General features: G+C 37.0%; 1 protein-coding gene across 16 annotated transcripts in view; it reads left to right on the forward strand.

Moving 5' to 3' along the window:
- STK33 (serine/threonine kinase 33) overlaps positions 1–23,504 on the forward strand; it is a 199,253-nt gene extending 175,749 nt beyond the window's left edge. For 15 of the 16 annotated variants that reach the window (XM_055548715.1, XM_055548721.1, XM_055548712.1 and 12 more), the window contains 2 exons: positions 7,149–7,346; positions 22,691–23,504. In XM_055548715.1, coding sequence (XP_055404690.1) covers positions 7,149–7,346; positions 22,691–22,900 — 408 coding nt within the window. In that variant the 3' untranslated portion in view covers positions 22,901–23,504. The remainder of the gene's footprint in view (positions 1–7,148; positions 7,347–22,690) is intronic. The other variant, XM_055548725.1, reaches the window with a different exon arrangement.
- The last annotated feature ends 372 nt before the right edge of the window (positions 23,505–23,876 follow it).

A 23,876-nucleotide genomic window follows, 5' to 3' on the forward strand; every position in this document is an offset into this window, starting at 1 on the left:
ATAAAACTAAAAATTAAAAAGTCTGACAGTAATAGGTTTTGGAAGAGATGCAGATCAAGAGTCTCTCTAAATCATTGCTGGTGAGAGTACACTGGTACAACTACTTTGGAAAACGGTTTGAAAATGTTTTGAAAAACATTATCTATTAAAGTTAACCATTCATATACTCTATACCAAGAAATTTAATTTCTAAGAATATACCCAAGGAGTTTTTCTACATATATACCCTTGGAGACATACACGGTAATGTTTGTAGAAGTGTTTATAGGAGCAAAAACCCAGAGTCACCCCAAATTCCCTCTTCCTAGAGAATGAATAAATTGTGGTATAGTCTGACAATGGAATATTTTACAACTGTGAAATGGTTGAGCCACATGTAATAATATCTATGAAGCTATGAAATTTATTTTTTAAATAATCATAGTTTTAAGATATAATTTACTTACTATAAAATAGACAGATTTTAAGAGTTTACCTGATGAATTTTTATATATGTATACTTTTGTGTAACCACTGCCCAGAACAAAATACAGAACATTTCTACCCCCACCAGAAACTTCTTTTGTTCCTTTTTCCTAAGTTCACTTTGTGCCACTCACTTTCTTTTTCATTGAATGTATTTTGGGACGATTTCCTTATTTTTTAAAATGGTGTGAGAGTTCTAGTGTTGCTCCCCATCCTCTCCAGTGCTTGGTATTGTTAGTATTTTTAATTTAGATACTTTGGTAGATATATAATGGTATCTCATTGTAGTTTTAATCTATGTTTCCCAAATGACAAATGAAATTGGTCATGTTTCATGTTTATGCTAGTTTATTAATGCTAATTTTCCTTTTGAATATTTTTTTTTTTACAAAATGTCTATTCAAGTCTTTCTCCCATTTTCTATTTCTTTTTTAAATGTATTGATTTATAGAAGTTGGTTACATATTTTAGATGTAAGTCTTTGTCACATACACACACAAATAAATGTATGTATAGTAACAAGCATTATAAGAACATGACTTAAGAAAAGAACATGAAAAGAATTACTGCATATCCTTGCTCAAGCAGGTGTCTTATGAAAAAAAAGAGATCATTAGAAATTGAGGGTCTTTCCAGTGCACCAGCCCCAGGCATCCAATACAATATTGTAAAGTTAAAAAATAAAATAAAATAAAGAAATTGAGGGTCTTGAAACTGATTCCCTGCAAACTATCTCTGCCCCCACAGGCCATATGAAGTCTTCTTACACAGTACATACTCCAGTCTGAAGAATGTTGGTTTGGAATATATTGAGTCTATTTTCGTTTTTCTAGCTTTATTGAGATATAATTGACATATAACATAATATAAAGTTAAGATGTACAACAATGATTTTATATATATGTTATGAAATGATAATCACAATAAGTTTAGTTAATACATCCATCACCTCGCATAGATTAATATTTTTATTGTGATAGAAACTTTAAAGATCTATCCTTTTAGCAGCTTTCAAGTATACATTACAGTATTAAAGGCTCAGCAGCACCTCTAGCTAGAAATTCTTGGCAGACAATTGGAAATGCACTTTTGGTATGGCAACCCACTCCAGTATTCTTGCCTGGAGAATCCCATGGACGGAGGAGCCTGGGGGGCTACAGTCCACGGGGTCGCAACGAGTCGGACATGACTGAGCGACTTGACTCACTCACTCACTCACTTAATTTCTCAGGCTGTTTCCTCTTAAAGAGCAGGAGTATCAACACCAACCTTTTCTATTTTCATTATTTGTTCTACTTGTGAAAACAAAATCACCGAGGTGACTGTTAGGAAAAACTTTTAAGTGGGGCACTTGCTAACTTTAATGATCCATTATTACCATTCTCCACTGCTGCCTTGGACTTTCTGAGACCCATTAGGGCATGTTCAGTGATTTTATTGGGTGCTGTCAGTCCTATGACTTACAGTATTTCTTTTCTTATATAATTTATATTAATTATTAGTCATATAATAGTTGCCATTACCCTTGGTAAATGATTTAAATGGTAAACAAAGCAGGAAAAATAACTTCCTCCATCTATTCCCTCATTCCCTCTTATTAAAGATAACCATTGTTAAATCTCTTATGTGTTCTTTTAAATACATTCTGTATATTTTTTTGTATCCACTTTTCACAAATGGATTTATATTACACGGACTTTTCTTTTTCATTGAATGTATTTTGGGACGATTTCCTTATTTTTTAAAAGCAGCATTGTATCCAAAGCCATGGATACACTATTATTTTTCTCTTCTGAATAGGAAATATTTAAACTGTTTCAGGTCTTTTCTATTACAAACAACAGTGCAACAAATGTTCTTGTAAATATATGTTTGTATACTATGTCAGCATATAGGATAAATTCTTAAAACTTGAACTACTGATCTGTGAGAGTGTGCTTTACACATTTTGATGGTTTATTACTGACTAATCCTCCTATAAAAAGCAAGTAAATGAGAAACCTGTTTCCCCACACCCTCACCAAGAGAATCATCAAACTTAAATTTATGTCCATCTATTAGGTATAAATTGGTAACTCATTGTTTTGATTTGGATTTTATTAATTTTGTAAAGTTGAGCATCCCTTTTATGTGCTTTTTTCTAAAGTGACTATTCCATTTTCCTGGTGGTAAAGACTCTGCCTGAAATGTGGGAGGACCTGGGCTCAATCCCTGGGTTGGGAAGATCCCCTGGAGAAGGGAATGGCAGTCTATTCCAGTATTCTTGCCTGCAGAATCGCATGGACGGAGGAGCCTCGCAGTGTATGGTGCATAGGGTTGCAAGGAGTCAGACACAACTGAGCAACTAAGCAGCAGCAGCAGCATTCCATTTTTCTACTGAAAAGATTTTATCCCTCAGAACATTATGAAGTAAAGTGTTCTAGCTATTTATGAAAAGTAGAAAATAAAGACTATGAAGTCCCAGAATGTTTCCTTTTAGCTTAGCTTATTTTATGTTTTATACCATCTTATCCCAACTCATACATATTATTCATTCATTTAAAAATATATATTAAATATTTATTATTTACAAAATACTAATAGACTCTATCCTTGAAAAGGCAAATTTTGTTAGATGAGGATGTATGCCTGGGTCTGTATCTGTAGGACCTGCCTACTCAGGTATTAAGTCCAAATATTGGTATTTGACCAAACTTCTCCTCTATGAGTGTTCAGCTTTCTAGCTTTTCAAAATAAAATAATCTCAAGCTGTTAGCTAAACAAGTAGAAATTTGTTAACCAAAAGGTTGGTTTTCTACTTATGATAGCCTCAGATTATCAGCCTATTACTGCTGCGTTCCTGCCATTCGCTGTCTCATGGTTGATGAGTTTGGGGCGTGACTCCCAAACACAGCCGGGAGTTCAGAAGTTACTGTTCCGATGGTGAGGTATCTCCACAATCTGCAGTGTCTAGCCTAAAATTATACCAATTTTTATTTGGTTGATTCATGTATAGTTTCTCTTCAGCCTAGAAGGCTCATGACACGCAGCCCTGGGCCACTTATTCATCTGATCAGTGCAAGTATTTGATGCAATTTTTCCTTCAACTGCTAGCAAGCAGGAAGCAGGCAGTCTAGTAAGTTATTGGATGGACTTCAGACAAGAGGGAAAGTGTGGAGTCCATACCACTGTTTGTGCCCTGTTTGCTATCACAAGCAAATATAGGAAGCAAATAGTTAAAATTTTATAAATAGTAGAGTGTTTGTGAGGGGATAATGTTCCTGTTCTGGATCTTTTGCTCTTCTCCCCAGTCTCTTTGAAATAAGAAATAGGATCATTTCTTTGAATACAAAGGTGCTCTACTTTAGACTTGTAGCGTGTCAGTCACCAAGCTCTTGGGTGTGTGTGTGTGTGTATATATATGTAAACCAAGCATTTGAAAGATTGCTAGAAATGCAGGTTCAAGATAGTACAGGTAGTTCTTGCTTTGCACAGTAGTGCAGAACCATAAAAATAGTGTATATTAAAGCTGTGAAAAATGATTTTAATAATCAATGGGAAAAATTATGATCCATACCCTTTGAATTTTTTGTTAAATATTAAAAAACTCCCTGTTAGTTATAAATAAATATAGGGAATGAGACAAAAGTAAAGCTATTTTTTTTGCACTGTAATTTAAAACATTAGAATATTGAGAATTAAAGTATCTTATTTTTTAGTTAAAAACTTATCAAGATTAGTTTAAAGAATGCTTACCTTCTTATAATACAGAGGGAAATATCTTTTTTATGCCTTGGCAAATTGTCATAGTGTTTTACAAGCTTGGATTAACTTGTAACATGGTATCCTTTGTCTTTCCAATGTCATGAAATATCTCTGAAAAGTCTTTAAATTTGTTTTTTGTGGGCACCATATTCTCTGAAGTATCTTCATGCTTCCTCATTTATGCTGCTAAGTTTGCCTTACTAAGTTCCTTTGGTTGCACATCTGGATTCTTTCAGTGACAGTGTCAACATTCTCATGGTCAGCTATTTCTTCTATTACTCCATTTACATTTGATTCAGATTTTACTTCCAGTATTATCACTTTAGTTTCTTTGTTGCAATTTCATCTTTGTTGGCAAATTACCTGGGAGACAAGGAGGCAACACGACTGCACGGATTGCTGTCTGTGTGTGAACTGAGCAGCAGATGGATGGTTTCCAGTCACCAGTAGACATGACTGGTCACTGACCATGATGCATATCTGTAATGTACATGGTGATTGTGTATTGAAGAGCTCGCAGTGAAGTTTGAACTTTATGCAATGATAGTTATTGTACCATAGTGACTAAAATGTGAACTGTGTTGCTGGGTGACAGACACTATTTAATTCATGATGACTGAAATTCATGCATATCAGGGCTGTGCAAAGCCAATACTGCCTAAATAAATTGGCTATCACATGGTACTGATTGCATATGATTTCTGTAGTAATTACAGTTTTGTTGGGTATGCTGATTGTACAGTGAGCTCATTCTTTTGGGCTTTTTGGAGGTGACTCACAGAATGTAAATTTTAATCTTCTACCTACCTATATCAGGACAGGCTAGATTATGCTGTGGTAACAAATGACTCCCAAATCTCAGTGTTCTTGACGCCTTCCATGGCACATTGGCTTGGAGAAGGTAAGCAAGTTCTGTTTCACTTTGTCTTCCAGGCTGAGGGAACTCTGTCTCTGTGCTTCTATTGTTACTAATGCAGGTGTTAAACCACAGGCTTTCAAAGTTTCCATCTAGAAGTGATATGCACTATTTCAAATCACGTTTTCACTGGTCAAAACAAGTCATATTGTCATGTCCCAAAAGAAGTAGAGAGGCAAGATTCTAATATGTGCCTTGAAGACAGGAATGTTGGGCAAGCACCATCAATAACTATTGTGGATCCAGAGAGTTAACTTGTGGAGAGTTTATCAGGGAAGGGCAGTTGAGGACTAGGATTACAGACCTAGATGTGTGAGATTATCTCTGTTTTCTAATGAGAGATTGATGTTCAAGGCAAAGTTGTGTGTACTGGTATTCTAGGAGCCTGGACACTGTGCTTAGCAACCAAGGTTGCAGTGAAGCCAGGAAGTTAAAATAGAGGCCAGATGAATCACTGGGGTAAAGCAGGGCTGTTGACAGAACCCTGGAGATCAGAAATCATTCAGATGAGAGCTCTGAGACTATCTACTGTTCTAAACAATTTCAATTCCTTTTTGGTCTGAGTCTTCATCTGTGCTTCATTTAAGTTGATGACATCTTTGTAAGTTCTGGGATATTAAGAGAACTTAAGCCTTGAAAGAAGTGTAGGCTAGGGGTTGGCAGAAGGCATGGTAAGGGTATTCTGGGAGTAAATGGGTAGAGGCTGCAGAAGTGCAACCAAAAGTAGGATGCTGTGAAAGTGGTAAGAATATAGATCTTCTTTAAAAAGGATAACGTTGAAGAACTACAGGGAGTGAATTGCATAATGATCCACATTTAGTTACTACTATTCCATGCTTTGTATTTGTCTGTGTCTTTAACCCTGAATTTATTAAGCTCTGCAGATCCTCCACAGTGTACTCAGATGGCTGCCCTTAAAGTGCTTGGCTGTATATTACTCTGTATCCCTGTTGCTTAATGCTTCAATCCATTCACATGTCAAATTAATTTAGAATCATGCCATAGTTATGCTCACGCCTAAACTTCCTGTTTTTAATCTAAATGTGATCCAAACTTCTTGTCCAGACTTTCTCTACTAGTCTGCATTAGGAACAAAAATATTTAAGGCATACCTAGTCTAGCAGGAGCCCTGTGAGACTGCATTCATGCATTTCCTGGCATTAGATGGAATATTTTATTTGAGAAAAATATAGCTAATATTAAATGGTTATTGGTATGAGCTACTCACACCTGGAATTAAACAGTGCATAGAATACGTTATAATCAAATGATCACATTATATCTAAATCGTCCAGTCAACTAAGAGCTTTCAAGTCAAACATCTTTATTCTTGGATACAATACCAGACTAATCAGCTGAACTTAGATTTTTTACCTAGACATTTTGATGTTATATAGGCTTACTCATAGGGCTTCCCTGGTAACTCAGAGGGTAAAGAATCTGCAATGCAGGAGACCCAGGTTCAATCCCTGGGTAGGGAAGATCCCCTAGAGAAGGGAATGGCAACCCATTCCAGTATTCTGGCCTGGAGAGTTCCATGGTCAGAGGAGTCTGGTGGGCTACAGTCTATGGGGTCGCAGAGTCGGACATGACTGAGCGACTAACACACACGTACACACAGGCGTACGCTTAGTGTTGGACCCCGTAGACTTTGGACAACTTCTTTCATTCTTTCAGTTTCTCTATTAATTTTCTAAGAACAGAGCTATAAGGGGGTCTTTGGATTCCAGAGACTTGCCCTATCTAGTGTTCTTTTGCATAGGCATGCTGTATTATTCTTTTAAAACTGAATATTCTCCCACCCCTAAATTTTGGTATATTGTAAAAAGTATTAGTGAAGAGGTCTGAGACATGTCAGTTCAAGGAGTATTCTCAAAAGGGCATCAGAAGTTTTGCTATTTATTCAACATTACAATTTTTCTGTGTGACTTAGTGAATTTGTGAGATTATATTACTAAAATATGTAAGAGTCTTCAATTTTTTAAACTGTTTATAACACCAAAAATTCATCATTTAATATTAGGGCAATACAGTTTCTTCAGTGAGACCAACCAATGTGTTAGAAATGATGAAAGAATGGAAAAATAACCCAGAAAGTGATGAGGAAAGCACAACAGACCAAAGAGACAGCAGGTCTGGACAAGAGGAGTCGAAAGTTTACCAACCCAGCCGAAATGTCCCTGATGTCAGTAACTCTTCAAATGAAGAGGAAGGAAAACAGGTAGGAAGAACCAACAAAACACGTAGGAAAAACAATTGTTTCATTTCTCCAAACTGTGAAATACCTTCACAACACTTGGAACATTTTTGCAACTTTTTTTGTTGTTGGATTGTAATGGTTTGTAACAAAAGAGACCTGCATGATAAAGAACGTAAAGCTTGAAACTAGCATGATTTAATGATGTGGCCTAGATGCTTATTTTAAGATCCGTGATTATATAGGGGAGGGGTCTGCAAACTTTTCCTATAACAAATAGTGAATATTTTAGGCTTTGTAGGTCATAACAGTCTCTGTCACAACTTCTCAACGTTGATGTTGTAGCATGAACAAGGGCATAGACAACAAATGAATGTTCCAGCGAAACTTTACAGAGACAGGTGCTGTGCCAGATTTGGCTAATGGGTCACAATGAATAATGTATGTATTTTACCAGGCTATACAATTTGGAATGGGTTTATGTATTACTTCAAAAATTACTATTACATTAGTTAGTCATTCCCAATTTTATGATACCTAAAATTGTTTGTATAGGCTTATTATTTTACTTTATTAGATATATTTTTATTCTTTTTTTTTTAATTTAATTTTATTTTTAAACTTTACATAACTGTATTAGTTTTGCCAAATATCAAAATGAATCCGCCACAGGTATACATGTGTTCCCCATCCTGAACCCTCCTCCCTCCTCCCTCCCCATTCCATCCCTCTGGGTCGTCCCAGTGCACCAGCCCCAAGCATCCAGTATCGTGCATCGAACCTGGACTGGCAACTCGTTTCATACATGATATAAAATCTAGTAACATTTGGTTAATTCTAGATTGCATCTACCAACTCAATATCCTGAGAATTTACCCACATCCTCTTATCTTTTGTTTCTGTGTTTGAGGAAAAATTTTCTGTGTGTTTGTTCTCATTCTCGTCTTGAAGTCTAATCAGCATGTTTGAGCTCTTCTTTAATGATGGAACATCTTGCCACTGGGGGCCAGATTTACGTCCAGGCACCCCACTTCTTATGAGGAGTTGCTGCTTTTCAGTTCTCTGAGACCTGAAAGGGCAGAGTGGAGAGAGGGACTGGAGGATAAATCCTGACCCACAGTCAGGAAGGTACAGCATGGCTGCCTGTACCTGCCCTGCCACGAATTGTCAGAAACTTGAGGAAAGAGACCCAGTAGAGTGATCTGGTTGATTTTTATTTACTCATTGGGAATTTCTTCATCTAGTTGATAGCAAATGTCTAGATAATAGGCTTAACATTTAATTATTTAGACATTTTGAAATAGCCATATTTTTATGTAATGTAAACATAAGGTTACTGAATCCCTTTCACCCTCTCCCGTCTGTCAACAACTCCTGCAGTGCTTAGCAGCTGTGTGTATTTGGTATTCTTGTTAAAAATAATATCCTAAAAACCCATGTTTGCATTTCCTCGTTGAACATAGTTTGAAAAATTTCTTGTTAGCTGACTTGGAATTTTATACATACATACATGTGCACACACACATACATAAACATACTCACACATATATACATACACACGTACACTCACACACTCTCATACACATACATTACGTATTATACACATGCATCAACAATATACTCACACATGGTAGTGATGTTTTAGTTGCTAAGTCATGTCTGACTCTTGTGACCCCATGGAACCACCAGGCTCCTTTGTCCATGTGATACCCCAACAAAGATTACTGGAGTGGGTTGCCTTTTACTTCTCCAGAGGATCTTCCTGACCCAGGGATCAAACCCAGGTCTCTTGCAGGCAGTCTCCTGTATTGCAGACAGATTCTTTACCAACTGAGCCCCAGGGAAGCTTGTATATATCTACATATATGCATGTATACAAGTATATATATATACTCACATACATACAAACACAAATCCATACATACACATGCATACACACATTATCTTTTGTAGTCTTGGATTATATCTATGTTCACTGAATCTGAACATAAAATATCCTTGTAAACCAAATGTTTGGTTGTCTTCCATCTCCTTTTTCATTGCTCTGTCACGTCTCTGCCCTCCTCCTACGTTCTCTTTGAGTCAGAGTAGAGGGATAACACTTGCCGTGATGTTCTCAATGTGGTGTTCTCATCTACTTCCAGTTAGGGAACAGAAGGACTGGAATTTGAGGTGCTTGTGGATACTAGAACTAGACTCAGTGGATTGAAAATTTAAGAATATACAGTTTTCCTTATCAACAAGAACTTTTCCACAATCAGAGCTCACCTGCAGTAGCACAGGCGGGACTGTGGATAGTAAACCTCACCTTTCAGCCACTGAAAGCATTCATGCAGACTCTGGAAAGCTACTTGTTATAAATGCTGTGCCAGGAATTTCTACATAATGGGTAGGAGTTTGCCCTGGATGTCCTTTAAGGACTTTCCTGTGCTTAGGTTTTGGCTGTGACATCTTGGGAGGAATATCTTACCTTATTTGGGAGTTTTTCTGAAGAGTGTTACCTCTTAAAAGAAAGTCTTCTCTTGTATATTAAGTTTTTTCATGGATTTTTATGAATAAATATGCACTTTGTTAATTACATTGAAGTTGAGTTTAAGAAATTACTTCTTTTTCCCCCTAAATCTTCATTAACAGCAAATAGTAGGGTATAAGATCTAAAGTGATAACTGAAAATAGGATTGGCCATTTAGTCTTGAGTCCACACAGGATTCATATAGTAACTAATATCCTTAAGAGTGAAACTTTAATTTTATTAAAAAGCACTCTAATAATATTGAAATATTTCCCATGGGAAAAATTCATTTGTTAAAGTTAGATTATATGGATAATTTGATATGATAAATATTTATACTTACTGTAAAGAGATGTATATGATTCTTTTTCCATTAAAATATTTGAAATTTGGCTTTACTGTAAATGCAGATTGCCACAAATCCTGCTTTCCATTGTATCACTGTTCTCTCTTCTGGAGAATCTGATAAATCCATTTAGAGCTCCTGATTTTGTAATTCTCACAAATGAGAGTAATCACATTTTATAGATAAGTGGCAAAGTACTTGGAAAACTAGCAGAAAAAGTGAGGAATTATTTAAAAACAAAAACAAAAAACACTTGAACTAAGCACCTTCCTCTTTCTCTGGGTAACTCTTCCTTAGTTCCAAATGCCCTGGGCATTATGGAAAAATACAGTGTGTGTCTCCTCAGTGTTCATGTTTGGATGAAGATACTGTACTTCACCATTTCAAACTTATTTTCAAATAGTTGGCATTTGGCAATGTCCATTTTTAAATTTTCATTTTCAACCTTTAGTTTGTTTTCGGTAGGTGTATTTTTTTGAAGATAGAAATGTTCTCTCTTATATATCTTGCATTTTACAGTCTGAGTACATCTAGGAAGTGTTTTGTGTTATTGGGAACCCTCTAAATTCCCCACAGTGGGTTCTTAATCTACTCTATCAGGCAGACCCAAGAGTCTAACTCCTATAGCAACACTGACTCATCTTCAAATGAGACATTGGCAGACTGTTGCTTATTGCAGGAACACACCTTTTTGCATTCAGTCCTTAGTGATTTCTGATAAGCAGTACACTACTTTCATTGTTCATTAAGCTCAAAACACAATCAAAGAGAAATGAAGGTCTGTAATTAAAATGCACAGCCCCATAACCATAGAGGGAGCGACTAGCAACTCTGCATGTAACAAAAGTATATTTGCATTGTAGAATTCTCGCTTAATAAAGAAGAAACTTCTTAGCTGTTAATTTGTTTATTGAACACAGTCTTGAATATACTTATTTAGTGAAAATGGAAAATTTTTGTGATCATTTTTCTTGACTGAAAACACGGACTTTACAGAATCAGGGAAATGGTACGTGTATCAGATTTTTTTAATCCAGTCTAGAAAATAGAAAGGCAAGGTGTTTTAGCAACTTTGAATGGTTATTTTGAGCAGTGCAATGTGTTCATTAGCAGTTCTTCAAAGACAAAGAATATTTGAATTTAAATAAGATTGAAATTAAACAGTTGAACTTTGTGGTATATTGACCTGTTGCTGTGAGGAAAAAGTCAAGTTTTCTTAGTCTTTTATTAGTGTAGGATAAAAATTTCTGTTCTTACAAATTAAATCTTAGTTCCCTGAACCCCCGTGAATCATGTACAAGTTTTGTGGTGCTTCCACGTTGGGGCACACTTTTGTACTCCATTGCTGAAGCGCTGTAATCTGGCGTGTGTGCCAAAGCTTTCCATTTACAGTGTCCTACTGCTGAAAGCACAGGCACTAGATCTGGGCTGCCTGTATTCAAACCCTGGCTTCACCACTTACAAGCTTTGGGACCTTGGGCAAATCTCTTGGCCTCTGTTTCCTCATATCTAACATGGGAATAATAATGACATCAACCAAGGGGTAAATGAAATCATGCATGTAATACTCTTGACATATGGTAAGCGTGCATTAATGTTAGCTATTATTAATTTTATTATTATTTTGCTAAAGAGCGTGCATGGCTTCCATGTGGCTCAGATGGTAAAGAATCTGCCTGCAGTGCAGGAGACCTAGGTTTGATCCTGGGTTGAGAAGATCCCCCGGAGAAGAGAATGGCAACCCACTCCAGTATTCTTGCCTGGAGAATCCCATGGACTGACAGGCTGCAATCCATGGGGTCTTAAAGAGCTGGACGTGACTGAGAGACTGACACTCTCACTTCACTTTAAAGAGCTTGCATAGAATATTGCTAAAATCTCATGTTCTTTCTTGTCTGCTTTAAGGCTCCTTTGGGCAGAGGTGTGGGCCTAAACTAATGAACAGACTAAGAAATATCATTTTCAAAGGTGATCAGGTGATGCTTCCAGCCTCAGTTGCCCTCTCAGTTTGGCAAGATCCCTAAGGCACTGTGGTAGATTGGATTGTTTTTCCCAATTATTTAAAACCTCTCTGTAAGGAATATGTACATTCCTACCCTTTCTCCCTCTTAGAGTAGATGGGTATTTTCTCATCTCACTAATGTTGGTCTTAGCTATATTACTGACTTTAGCAAACAGAATGTTGAGGTGTGATATAAGCAGAGACCATAAAAGTGTTGCATGATTTAGCTTGCTCTTATTTCGGCCACCTGCCATGAGAAGAACATGACTACAGAAGCCACAGTTCTTGGAATTATGAAGGTCTGTGGAACAGACTTGGAACTCAGTACAAAACTTGAAGTCTAGCCTAGCACCACCAAGTGAAAATTAATGTTCATTGTTTTAACATACTGAGACTTTTCTAGTTCTTTGTTATGTAGTTGTATAGAAAAGAGCTAACATAGCATGCCTAAGCTGCTATCCTTGAAAAGGCCTGCTTTCAAGGTTGGCCCTTGGCTGGCTTTTGGGAACTTAGATTTTGGGACAGCTACTATTAACTGATAAGAATGATTAATTGTGCCTAAACCTTACAAACAATACAGTTAATGCTGACCACCTGCTTTCCCTCTGGAAGTCTGGGATTTTGGTAGGTGCTAGGCAGAGAATGCCCCCATGGCCAGCTCACAATAAAAACACTGGGTGTTGAGTCTCTCTGAGCTTCCCTGGTTGGCAGCCTTTCACATGTGTTGTCACAACTTGTTGCTGGGGTAATTAAGTGCATCCTGTGTGACTCCTGGGAGAGGACTCTTAGAAGCTTGAACATAGTTTCCACTGGACTTCTCCTCAAGGGTCTTTTCACTTCCTAATAGTGCTCTGCATCCTTTCACTGTAATAATCATAGCAACGAGTACAGCTCTATGCTGGTTTCTGTGTCTTCATAGTGAATCATAGGACCTAGAGGCCTCCCAAACATAGTAGCATAGCTGTAGCAATAGCTGACTAATACAGGTACAAATAATTAATTGCGCTAACATGAATTTTGGCCTGTTGTTCTTTGATCTAATGCTGTCAGCAAAGCCACTTGCTATATTGGATTCATAGGCTTCCATAAACAACAAGGCTTTTGTCCCTACTTCTCTTCCCATTAGAATCTCCTATGTAAGGCTTGGGTTTCACCACAGATTTAGCCAGACTTCCATGATTGAAGGGACATATTAGTGAATCTTTTCAAATCATTTCCCTGCTCTCCCAAACCTGGCTTTCGCTCAGCTCCCCTTAGAGATTATAACTGTTAGTATATGCTATGTATATTTTTCCCGATGGAGAACCAACCCATTGGGTTGGTTTGTAAAAACACTGCTTCGATTTCAAATGTATTCGTTTGGGTCCATTCATCTCTTATCCTACCTTTGTGCTATAACTGTCTCATGTATTACGTACATGTAATTATCAACCCTACAAAACAGTGTTTTAACTTTTGCTTTGAATAGTCTTATTTCCAAGAAATTAAAAGGAAAATTGTCTTTTATATTTACCCAGATACTTACCATTTCTGATGATCTTCTTTCCTTTCAGAAAAGCTGTGCTTCCTTCTAGTATTGTTTCTCTTCAACCTGATGAACTTCCTTTGCATTTCTTGTATTGAATGTCTGCTCTCAGTTTTCTTTTATCTAAAGATGTCTTTATTTTGTCTTAATTTTTGAAGGACATTTTCTCTGTTTACAGAGTTCTGGTTTGACAGGTAATTTTGGTCCGCACTTTAAAAGATGTTATTCTTCTGCCTTCTGGTGTCAGATTCTCTGATAAGAAGTCACTGGTAATTTGAAGTGTTCTTTTCCTGTATGTAATGTGTCGCGTTTCTCTGAATGTTTTCAGGATTCTCTCTTTATCTTTGGTTTTCAGCAGTTTGACAGTCATATTGCTTAGATGTGTTCTTCACATTTATCTTGCTTGGGATTTGCTGAACTTCTTGGACCTGTATTTCTGTCTTTTGCTAAGTTTGGGAAATTTTGTAATCACTTTCTTTTTTCTGATACTCTTAATTGCTCATATGTTAGTTAGAGCATTTGATATTGTTCAGTAAGCCTCCAAGGCTGTGTTCATTTTTCTCAATGTGTTCTTTAAATTGGATGCACTCTATTGATCTATCTTCAGGTTTTCTCTTTTCTCAGTTGTGTCCATTTTCCTGTTAAATCTGTCTGGTTTGATACTTAATTTCAGATACCATATTTTGTTCTAAAATTCTTATTTGGGTATTTTTTATTATTATTTCAGTTTTTCTATGGAGACCTATTTTATTTATCATATAATTTTTCACTTTACATCATTGATAATAGTAATGATAATCACTTGTTTGCTAATTCCAATATTTGGGTTCATCTCAGAATCTGTCTCTATTGATTGTTATTTCTGTTAAGTAATTTTGGATTGTATCCTGGACATTGGAAATGTTGTGTTGTATTAACTCTGAATTCAACTGTGTTCCTTCAAAAAGTGTTGACATTTCTGTTTTAGCAGGTAATTAGTTGATTGGATAAAAACTGAAAATTGTTTCTTAGCAGTTCAAATCTTAGGTTGGTTCATTTATCTTAGGTGAATGGAATATAAGATTCTCTTTCTCTGGCTATCTGCCTTAGGAATTCCCTCACTACTCTTTGGCGTCTGTGGTTGCTTTGAATGCTGCCCATTAGTTCTTTAGATCAGAGAGAGAAAATTGTGAAAGCATCTGGAGTAGAGGGAGGAAGCACATTGCCATCAAAGGAGCAATTTTGACATCAACAGAAATAATGGAAGCGAGAAAATAATGGAACGTTGTTAAACTGCTAAGTGGAAAATAATATAAAACAAGAAACCTGTCAACTTGGAATTCTATATCTGGTGATATTTTCCTTCAAAGATAAACATAAAATTTTAAAAAGTTTTCAACTGTGTAAAAGATGAGAAAATTTTTACCAGCGTATCTTAGTATGAAAAGTGAAAGTGTTAGTTGCTCGGTTGTGTCTCACACTTTGCAATCCCACGAACTGCAACAGGCCAGGCTTCCCTGTCCTTCACTGTTTTCTGGAGTTTGCTCAAACTCATGTCCATTGAGTCAGTGATGCTATCCAACCATCTCGTCCTCTGTCATCCCTTTCTCCTCCTGCCCTCAATCTTTCCCAGAATGAGTCTTTCCCTGTGAGTTTGTTCTTTGCATCAGGTGGCCAGAGTATTGGAGCTTTAGCTTCAGCATCAGTACTTCTAATGAATATTCAGGGTTGATTTCCTTTGGGATTGACTGGTTTGATCTCTTTGCTGTCCAAGGGACTCTTAAGAGTCTTCTCTAACACCACAATTAGAAAACATCAGTTCTTTGGCACTCAGCCTTCTTTATGGTCCAGCTCTCACATCCATACATGACTACTGGAAAAACCATGGCTTTGACTAGATGGACCTTTGTCAGCAAAATGATGTCTCTACTTTTTAATAGGCTGTCTAGGTTGGTCATAGCTTTTCTTCCAAGGAGCAAGCATTTTTTAATTTCATGGTTGCAGCCACCATCTGCAGTGATTTTGAAGCCCAAGAAAATAGTCTGTCACTATTTCCATTGTTTCCCCATCTATTTGCCATGAAGTGATGGGACTGAGTGCCATGATCTTAGTTTTTGAATGTTGAGTTTTAAGCTAGCTTTTTCACTCTCCTCTTTCATGTTCATCAAGAAGCTCTTTAGTTCCTCTTTGCTTTCTACTATTAGTGTTATGTCATCTGCATATCTAGGTTATTGATATTTCTCCTGGCAGTCTCAATTCTAGCTTGTGCTTCATCCAGCCCAGCATTTTGCATGATGTACTCTGCATAGAAGTTAAAAAAAGCAGGGTGACAATATACAGCCTTGACACACTTCTTTCCTAATTTTAAAACAGGCTGTTGTTCCATGTCTGGTTCTAACTGTTGCTTCTTGACCTGAATACAGGTTTCTCAGGAGATAGGTAAGATAGTCTGGTATTCCCGTCTCTTTAAGAATTTTCCACAGTTTGTTGTGATCCACACAGTCAAAGGCTTTAGTGTAGTCAGTGAAGAAGTAGATGTTTTTTCTGGAATTCCTTTGCTTTTTCTATGATCCATCAGATGTTGGCAATTTGATCTTTGGTTCCTCTGTCTTTTCTAAATCCAGCTTGTACATCTGGAAGTTCTTGGTTCACATACTACTGAGGCCTTGCTTGAAGGATTTTGAGCATTACCTTGCTAGCTTGTGAAATGAGCTCAGTTGTACTGTAGTTTGAACATTCTTTAGCATTGCTCTTCTTTGGGATTGGAATGAAAACTCACCTTTTCCAGTCCTGTGGCCACTGCTGAGTTTTCAAATTTGCTGGCATACAGAGTAGAGCATTTAACAGCATCATCTTTTATGATTTGACATAGCTCAGCTAGAATTCCATCACCTCCACTAGCTTTACTATTTATGTGAGTAGCCTTATATAAGAAATATATTGACATACATTTGGAATTCAATTTCTCTTCTTCCCTTTGCTTTTCTTTCCCTTCCTTCTTCCTTTTGAAAAGCACAGGAATGTGAGAGATAGTAAAAGTATAGCTGAAAACGTATATCAAAATATTCTGTCACTTGGACCTTGAGCAGGCCTATAATTTGAATGTGTGACTCTAGAAATGGTTGCTATGGTGATAAACCACTTTACTTAAATAGCATGTATTTTACTCAAAATTCAGTGAAATGGTAACAGTTTCTAGTAATCGTGTACTGGTATTAACTTCAAGGATATGCCTAGAGCTTACAGGTTTTGCATGTATTATAACCAGATGAGTTTATCAGGTTAAAGTTATGCCAGTGAATAATGAAATACGTGCACTTAGCCCAGTTTTCTTGTTATGTATATCACTTTGCACACATGGAGCCCCCTTTTCAAGATTAATAATATGATCTGGAGAAATCGGGCCCATGGTGCTGGATTACTGAAAAATGGAACTTGGGTGGGGGGAACCATATAAGGTTATCTTATCCATCATTCTACCTCGAGTAGGAATGACTGTTCTTCAGCAGTCCTGAACAGTGAGAGTTCACCAAAGATGAGGAACAATTGAAATGCTGCTTAGGTGAGCTCCTGTTGTAACCATCCTGACTGTAGCACTCGAGACGCTGTCTAGCTCCACAGTGCTAGACCGCATATTTCCTCTTATTCGTTATAAATTTAGATTGAATAACTCTTATAAAGAAACTTCCATCCATTATCACATCAATAGCCTGTATGTAAACCTTCTCTGGTCCCTTTGTATCTATTCAGACTGGCTGCAGAATTTCAGGTATGAATTCTTCATGATAACTAAGGATAGAAGAATTTTTTCTTTGATTTATAAGATACTTTCTGATGATAGCCAGGTTCTTTTGGTCACTGTGCAGTGGTATGGTACACTAGTATCTTTAGAGCAGTTTGCAATGAATTTTAGATCCTCTCTTGGAGAACAATCTATAGTGTTTTTTAGATGTTCTTTTGGACTAATTATTATGACCAACAATCTAATAATGATCATTTAGATAGACTCTTTCCCCCTAGAAATGAATATGGAGATTCCTCTCTCATCTTTCTCCCCCTTTGTACAATCTTATAGGAGCTCATCACCTTCTATGCACATTTCATGACCTGGAAGATCTTAGTAACTTCTGGCCTTGGCTATAGAAACTTCACTTTCCATTTCTCTGTTATATTACTTACAAAACATACAAAACTGTAAAATTGCATCAGTTACAGCATAGGTTCCTGAAGAATCCCATAACTATGAGAGAAGAAAAAGAGAAACTTAAATTTTAGATAACCTATAACCTACAGAAGAAACCTTCAAAAAATCCTAGAGAAAAGCATGGAAGTTGGAATTTGCCCTGGTTATTTATATTCCAAGGAGATGAGAGGCTTGGCTTTTGGTGAAGAAATCTATAGCTTGGCCTGAAGAGCGCCGTGTGGGCCAGCCTACATCATGTTTGTGTTAGCATCAGAGAACAGTTTCAGTGAGGGGATGTTTAAGAAGGAAGGCTCAGTCTTTAGGAAAGCTCTAACGATTCTGATTCCTAAACAATGGCATCCTAAATTTAATGCAACTTCAGATTAGCAAAGAGAAATGGTAAAGTACACACACACATTACATTTTACAAGGTACACACATACCACACAAAAGCTTTTAAGCATTTGCAATAAATATTTGCATAAAGGTAATAGGTTTGCATTTGCAATAAATATTTGCATAAAGGTAATAGATTTGCATTGATGTTACCAGGGAGTAAAGAATAAACAAACATTGTGATTTGTTTCCATGCAGCCAGTTTCAGGCTGATTTTGAAGCTCAGTTAAAATATGGTTGAATAAAAATATTTTCAAATAATGCTACCAACAAGGGATTAACTTCCAAAATATACAAACAGCTCATACAGCTTAATATCCAAAAATCAAAGAACCCAATCAAAAAGTAGACATTTCTCCAAAGAAGACATATAGATGACCAAAGTCACATGAAAAGATACTCAGTATCACTAATTGTTAGAGAAATGCAAATTAAAGCTACAAAAACACACTAGTCCGATGGCCATCATTTAAAAATCTACAAATAATAAATGCTGGAGACAATGTGGATAAAAAGGAACCTTCCCAGTTTGTGGGAATGTAAATTGATGCAGCCACTGTGGAGGTTTCTTTAAAAACTAGAGTTACCATATGATCCTGCAATCCCATTCCTGGGCATATTTGCGGAGAAAACAGTAAATAAAAAGATACATGCACCCTTTGTTCATAACAGCACGATTTAAAATAGCCAACACATGGAAGCAACCTAAATGTCCATCAGCAGATGAATGAATAAATAAGATGTGGCATATGTGTGTGTGTGTGTGTGTGTGTGTATATATATAATGGAATATTAAATATTACTCAGCTATAAAAAGAATGAAATAATGCCATTTGTAGCAACATGGATGAACCTAGAGATTATCATATTAAATGAAGTAAGTCAGAGAAACACAAATATCATAATATTTTTTATATGTGGAATCTACAAAATGATACAGATGGACTTATTTACAAAACACAAATAAACTCACAGACATAGAAAACAAACTTGGGGTTACTAAAGGGGATACCAGGAGCAGGGGAAGAGATAAATTAGGAGGTTTTGATTAATATATTCATACTAATAGGTAAGCAATAAGTACCTATTATACAGTACTGGAAACTGTTCTCAATATCTTATAGTAATCTATAATGGAAAAGAATCTGAAAAAGAATATATGTAGAACTGAATCACTTTGCTGTATATGTGAAACTAACCTAGCATTGTAAATTAACTATTATTGTTGTTGTTTAATTGTTAATTTGTGTCTGACTCTCTTTGTGACCCCATGGACTGCAGCCCACCAGGCTCCTCTGTCCATGGGATTTCCCAGGCAAGAATACTGGAGTGGCTTGCTAGTTCCTTCTCCAGAGGATCTTCCTGACCCAGTGATCGAACCCACGTCTCCTCTGTTGCAAGCGATTCTTTACCACTGAGCCACCAGGAAGCCCAAATTAACTACACTTCAATTAAAAAAACAAGCAAAGCAAAAACATAAAAATAGGGCCATAATAACCCAAAATTATGGTTGACTGTATTAGTTTTCTTCAGTTTTTTATACCAAATTGAAAAAGAAATAAGAAAATAGGTACTCAAAATGTTTCTGTAAGTGTATAAGTTGGTACAACTACAACAGAAGGCAATATGATTATGTCTCTTAAAATTAGAAATCCATACAACTTTTGACCCAGAAGTTCTACTTCTAAAATATATATCCTGTAGATATCCTTACACATGCACAATGACGCAAGTGCCAGATTATTCAGAGAAGCATTCTTTTTACCAGTTAAGATTAGAAACAACCTGAATGTCCATTAGCAAGAAGCTGGCTAAATACATTATGGTGCATTTAGACATGAGGACACCGCATGTGCTGAAAGAAGAGTGAGCACTCTTTTATGTATTGACGTGGAATGATGTTCAAGACTATTGTTAGTTTAAAAATATCAAGGTTTAAAGACTGTTTACAGTGGGCTACCCATTTGTTTTAAAGAGTGAGAAGAAAGTACATTGATATATAGATTAGATTAAGCCATATAAAATCCCCATTATTAAGCTGTTTTGACTGAAAAAATAATGACCAATTCCATTTGGTTCCACCTAATACTTGCTTGAAGGTCCATAAAATTTCTTTGGGAACATGCACTGTAAATTGGCAGTTATTCATTGTCTCCAGTGGGAGGCAGAGCTGAGTTAACTGGGGAGCAAGGAGGAGATTTTGAATGCTATGGATATTAAATCATGGGAATGTACTACCTTTTTAAAGAATAATTTACTAAAATTCTATATAAGTAAAATAGATAAAGGTGGCTGAGTAATATCATTTTCTCATCTTGCTCTAAATGAAATTGAGACATACCATGTTCCTACCCTGAAGCAACCAAACATTTTGGTTTAGTTTCCTTTTTCCTTCCACTTTGCCAGGAAATTCTGGGAATTATCTTAAGATATCTTATCCAAAGAAACCAGAACCTCTAGTGTTTCTGAAAAAAAAAAAAAAGAGAGAGACAATATTTATATCACTAATCCTGCCCATGGAGGCTGTTTCTGAGTATTTCTTCCTGATGACTTCAGCTTCTGAGTCTACTTTAATGACTTGAGTACATTAACAAATGGAAAATGAAGAAGGATGAAAATGTTTAAACCAGATATGAGTATGAACACATTAAAGGGAAAATGACTGTCTCTGTTTCTATTCTGTAGATTATTAGTTGCAGTGGACACATTGAAAAGCATTTCTTCAACTACTTAGATGATAACTCAAGAGGTGGAAATGTCAAAAAAGAGGTTAAACTCAGATTCACCTTTTAAAAGGATTTGTATGTCAAGTGACTTAAAATTTTATGAATTTAAATACCCAAGCTAGGGACCAGTTCTGTATTTTTTAAACAAAGCAACTTTTCTTCAGCCTGTCCCTAGAACATCATGGGTGTTATACTCTTAGCCTGTTGCTAAGCGTAAGGAGTTTTCAAGGAAGAGACACAACCTGTATTACTGAACGCTAACACATTTTAATTATTTTCTGTTCATTGAAAGATTACACAGAGAGAGAATCCACAAATTTTCTTGAGAAAATGAATCTAAACAGAAAAGGACCTTTTTACATGTCCAAATTTATACAAATTACTTTTTCATTGTGCAAAAATTACCAACTTAAGGATTAACATGTACTATTATTAAAGTCATACATGAGTGATGGTCCGAAGAGGCACATATTTAAGGGCTGTCTGCAACAAGCAAACATCTGGTAAAGTTTCTCTTTCTTGAAATATAGGTACCAAAAATCCATAAGTGACCTGAGGTTTTGCTGCAGCCCTGGGAGGTCACTTATTCACTGGACAAATATATATGAAGTGCCTACAGCCATGTATAGAACATGGTCACTTGGGTCATAAGAGTGATTAAAAAAACCAAAATCTAACAACACATACACATGAGGTTTATTTGTTTTGTGTTATGTGTAACCTTTTCACATTCTTTGAAAGTTGTTAACCTGATTATTAACTCTTATGTATAATTTCAGTTAGCCAGAGTATTAAGCTTACAAGCTTTTTCCAGATCATTCTATGTACATAAGCGGTTGCTGCATCTGTACCCCTATGTCTCGTCCCCCATCCTGCTTGTGTAGGTCTCCTGAGACATTCTCTGCTCTTTCAGAACTCTCTGCCCAGCTTCTTTTAATAAGAAGTGATCACTTTTAAAATGAGTCTAAGGTCAAAATGGACTTTGCTTCCCTCACAACAGCAGGATTAGAGACCGTTTCCTCTACTGTGGGGTGAAGTGACCTGAGAAAACACACTTGCCTATTAAAATTCTTTTTACTTGTTTTGTGCTTTAAAGCTCACAAAGTACTTCCATGGCCGCCACAGTAGTTCATTCTCATCATAAGCCCATGTGGTAAATGTGCAAATATCATTTTCCTCATTTAAGTGTGAGGCGTCGAGACTCCAAGAGGTCTTCATTCCTGCACAAGTGGTGTGACTGAGGTTAGAAGCCAGGCCCTGGAATCAAGGCAGAAGAGGGTGAATGTGTGAGGCGTGGGCCACACGCAGCAACCTCATACCAAGTTAGGGTAGTCGCGACGCGCTGGCCACGGAAGGCTCGTCTAGACGTCTGTAAAGAGGAGTGAGTACAGCTGTGTTAGATGGACTTCCCTGTGTGAATGGTACCAGGCATCTACTTCCATTTTGTAGGGCAGTGGATTTGAAGTTGTGCCTGTAGTTTGTTTTACCCCAAACACTAAAGAATTCAGTGTTCTTGAAGGAGCTACTGGAGCTTTCTTTGGCATTTAATGACAGTTTCACAATGTGATTAGGTTATACCTCATATCTGAAGAGAGCTCAGCCTGTACATCCTGGGCAACTTTGTAGCCCCTGCTTCTTTGAACTGATGTATATTGCTTTGTGTCTGAACATTAATCCAGGCCTTTTCTTTTGTTTCTAGCCCACTGCTTATGAAAAGACTCCTGTGCCCAGTAAGAAGGAAAATATAGACAACTTTGACACGAGTTTTACAAGTTCTGTAGGTAGCAGACTCCCTCCAGTTGAGCTCAAGGGAGAAGTAGAGAAGCCACCTGTGACTTCAAGCCAAGGAACAGCAGCCAAAGGCACTGCTAAATCCATTGCCCTGCCTAGACCCAAAAAGAAGCCCTAACAATGCTGAATAGTGCAGAAACAGAGCTGCTCTTTCTAGCGCTAAGAATGAAGGGGTAGGAGGGGAAAGGACAGTACTGTGCTGAGCTTTTAGCCTTTTAGCTGCACTGAGCCCTGCCAAGTGTTTGTACCCGTTTAGAATTGAAGCTCCTCAACTCCAAAGCAGCGTGGTATTGAAGGACAGACACCAACAGACTTGATGGCAAGTGTGGCTGAAATCAACTCAAGGTGTTTTCAAGAGTTGTTTAGAGGAGAGGATCCCCTCAAAGCAAAGCTGTGGGCACACTTGCCCAGTTTTACTTAAGATTTGTACGTTTAGGCACAATTATTTTTAGGGGAAACTGAGAGCCAAATATGGTAGTAGAGGCTCCAGATGATTATGTGCACTTTGCACTAGGAGATTTGTTAGGAAATTACTAATAAACTTGCCATAGGCATAACAGCAGAAGTGCTTCAGCCATTCACGTGTGTCCTTGTGATTGTAGATTGCTGTAGATTGTTTAAGACAGCTTATTTTAAATGTAGAAAAATAGATTTTGTAACTATTTGCCATTAACTTGCTGCTAAATTCCCAGTGTATTGATTTAATCAATAAAAAAACAGATGTTACCATGCACGTTAATTTTTATATTAATAAGAGGTAACTATAATCAGGTCCTCTAGGCCCTGAAAAGCATATTTTGAGCTTGATCTACTGCTGCAAAGGTAAGCACACATCTTTGGGGAAGGTCATGAGGCAAGACATGGGGGGAGGTACGTGATTTCTCTTAGTATTAAAGGTCTCTCTGTGCGTGCTCTGTCATTCAGTCATATCCAACTCTTTGCAACCCTATGGAGCATAGTCTGCCAGGCTCCTCTGTCCATGGGACTCTCCAGGCAAGAATACTGGAGTGGGTTGCCATGCCCTCCTCCAGGGGATCTTCCCAACCCTGGGATCAAACCCACGTCTCCTGTGTCTCCTGCATTGCAGGCAGATC

This window comes from Bubalus kerabau, chromosome 15 (genome assembly GCF_029407905.1).
Source record: "Bubalus kerabau isolate K-KA32 ecotype Philippines breed swamp buffalo chromosome 15, PCC_UOA_SB_1v2, whole genome shotgun sequence".
Classification (NCBI taxonomy): domain Eukaryota; kingdom Metazoa; phylum Chordata; class Mammalia; order Artiodactyla; family Bovidae; genus Bubalus; species Bubalus kerabau.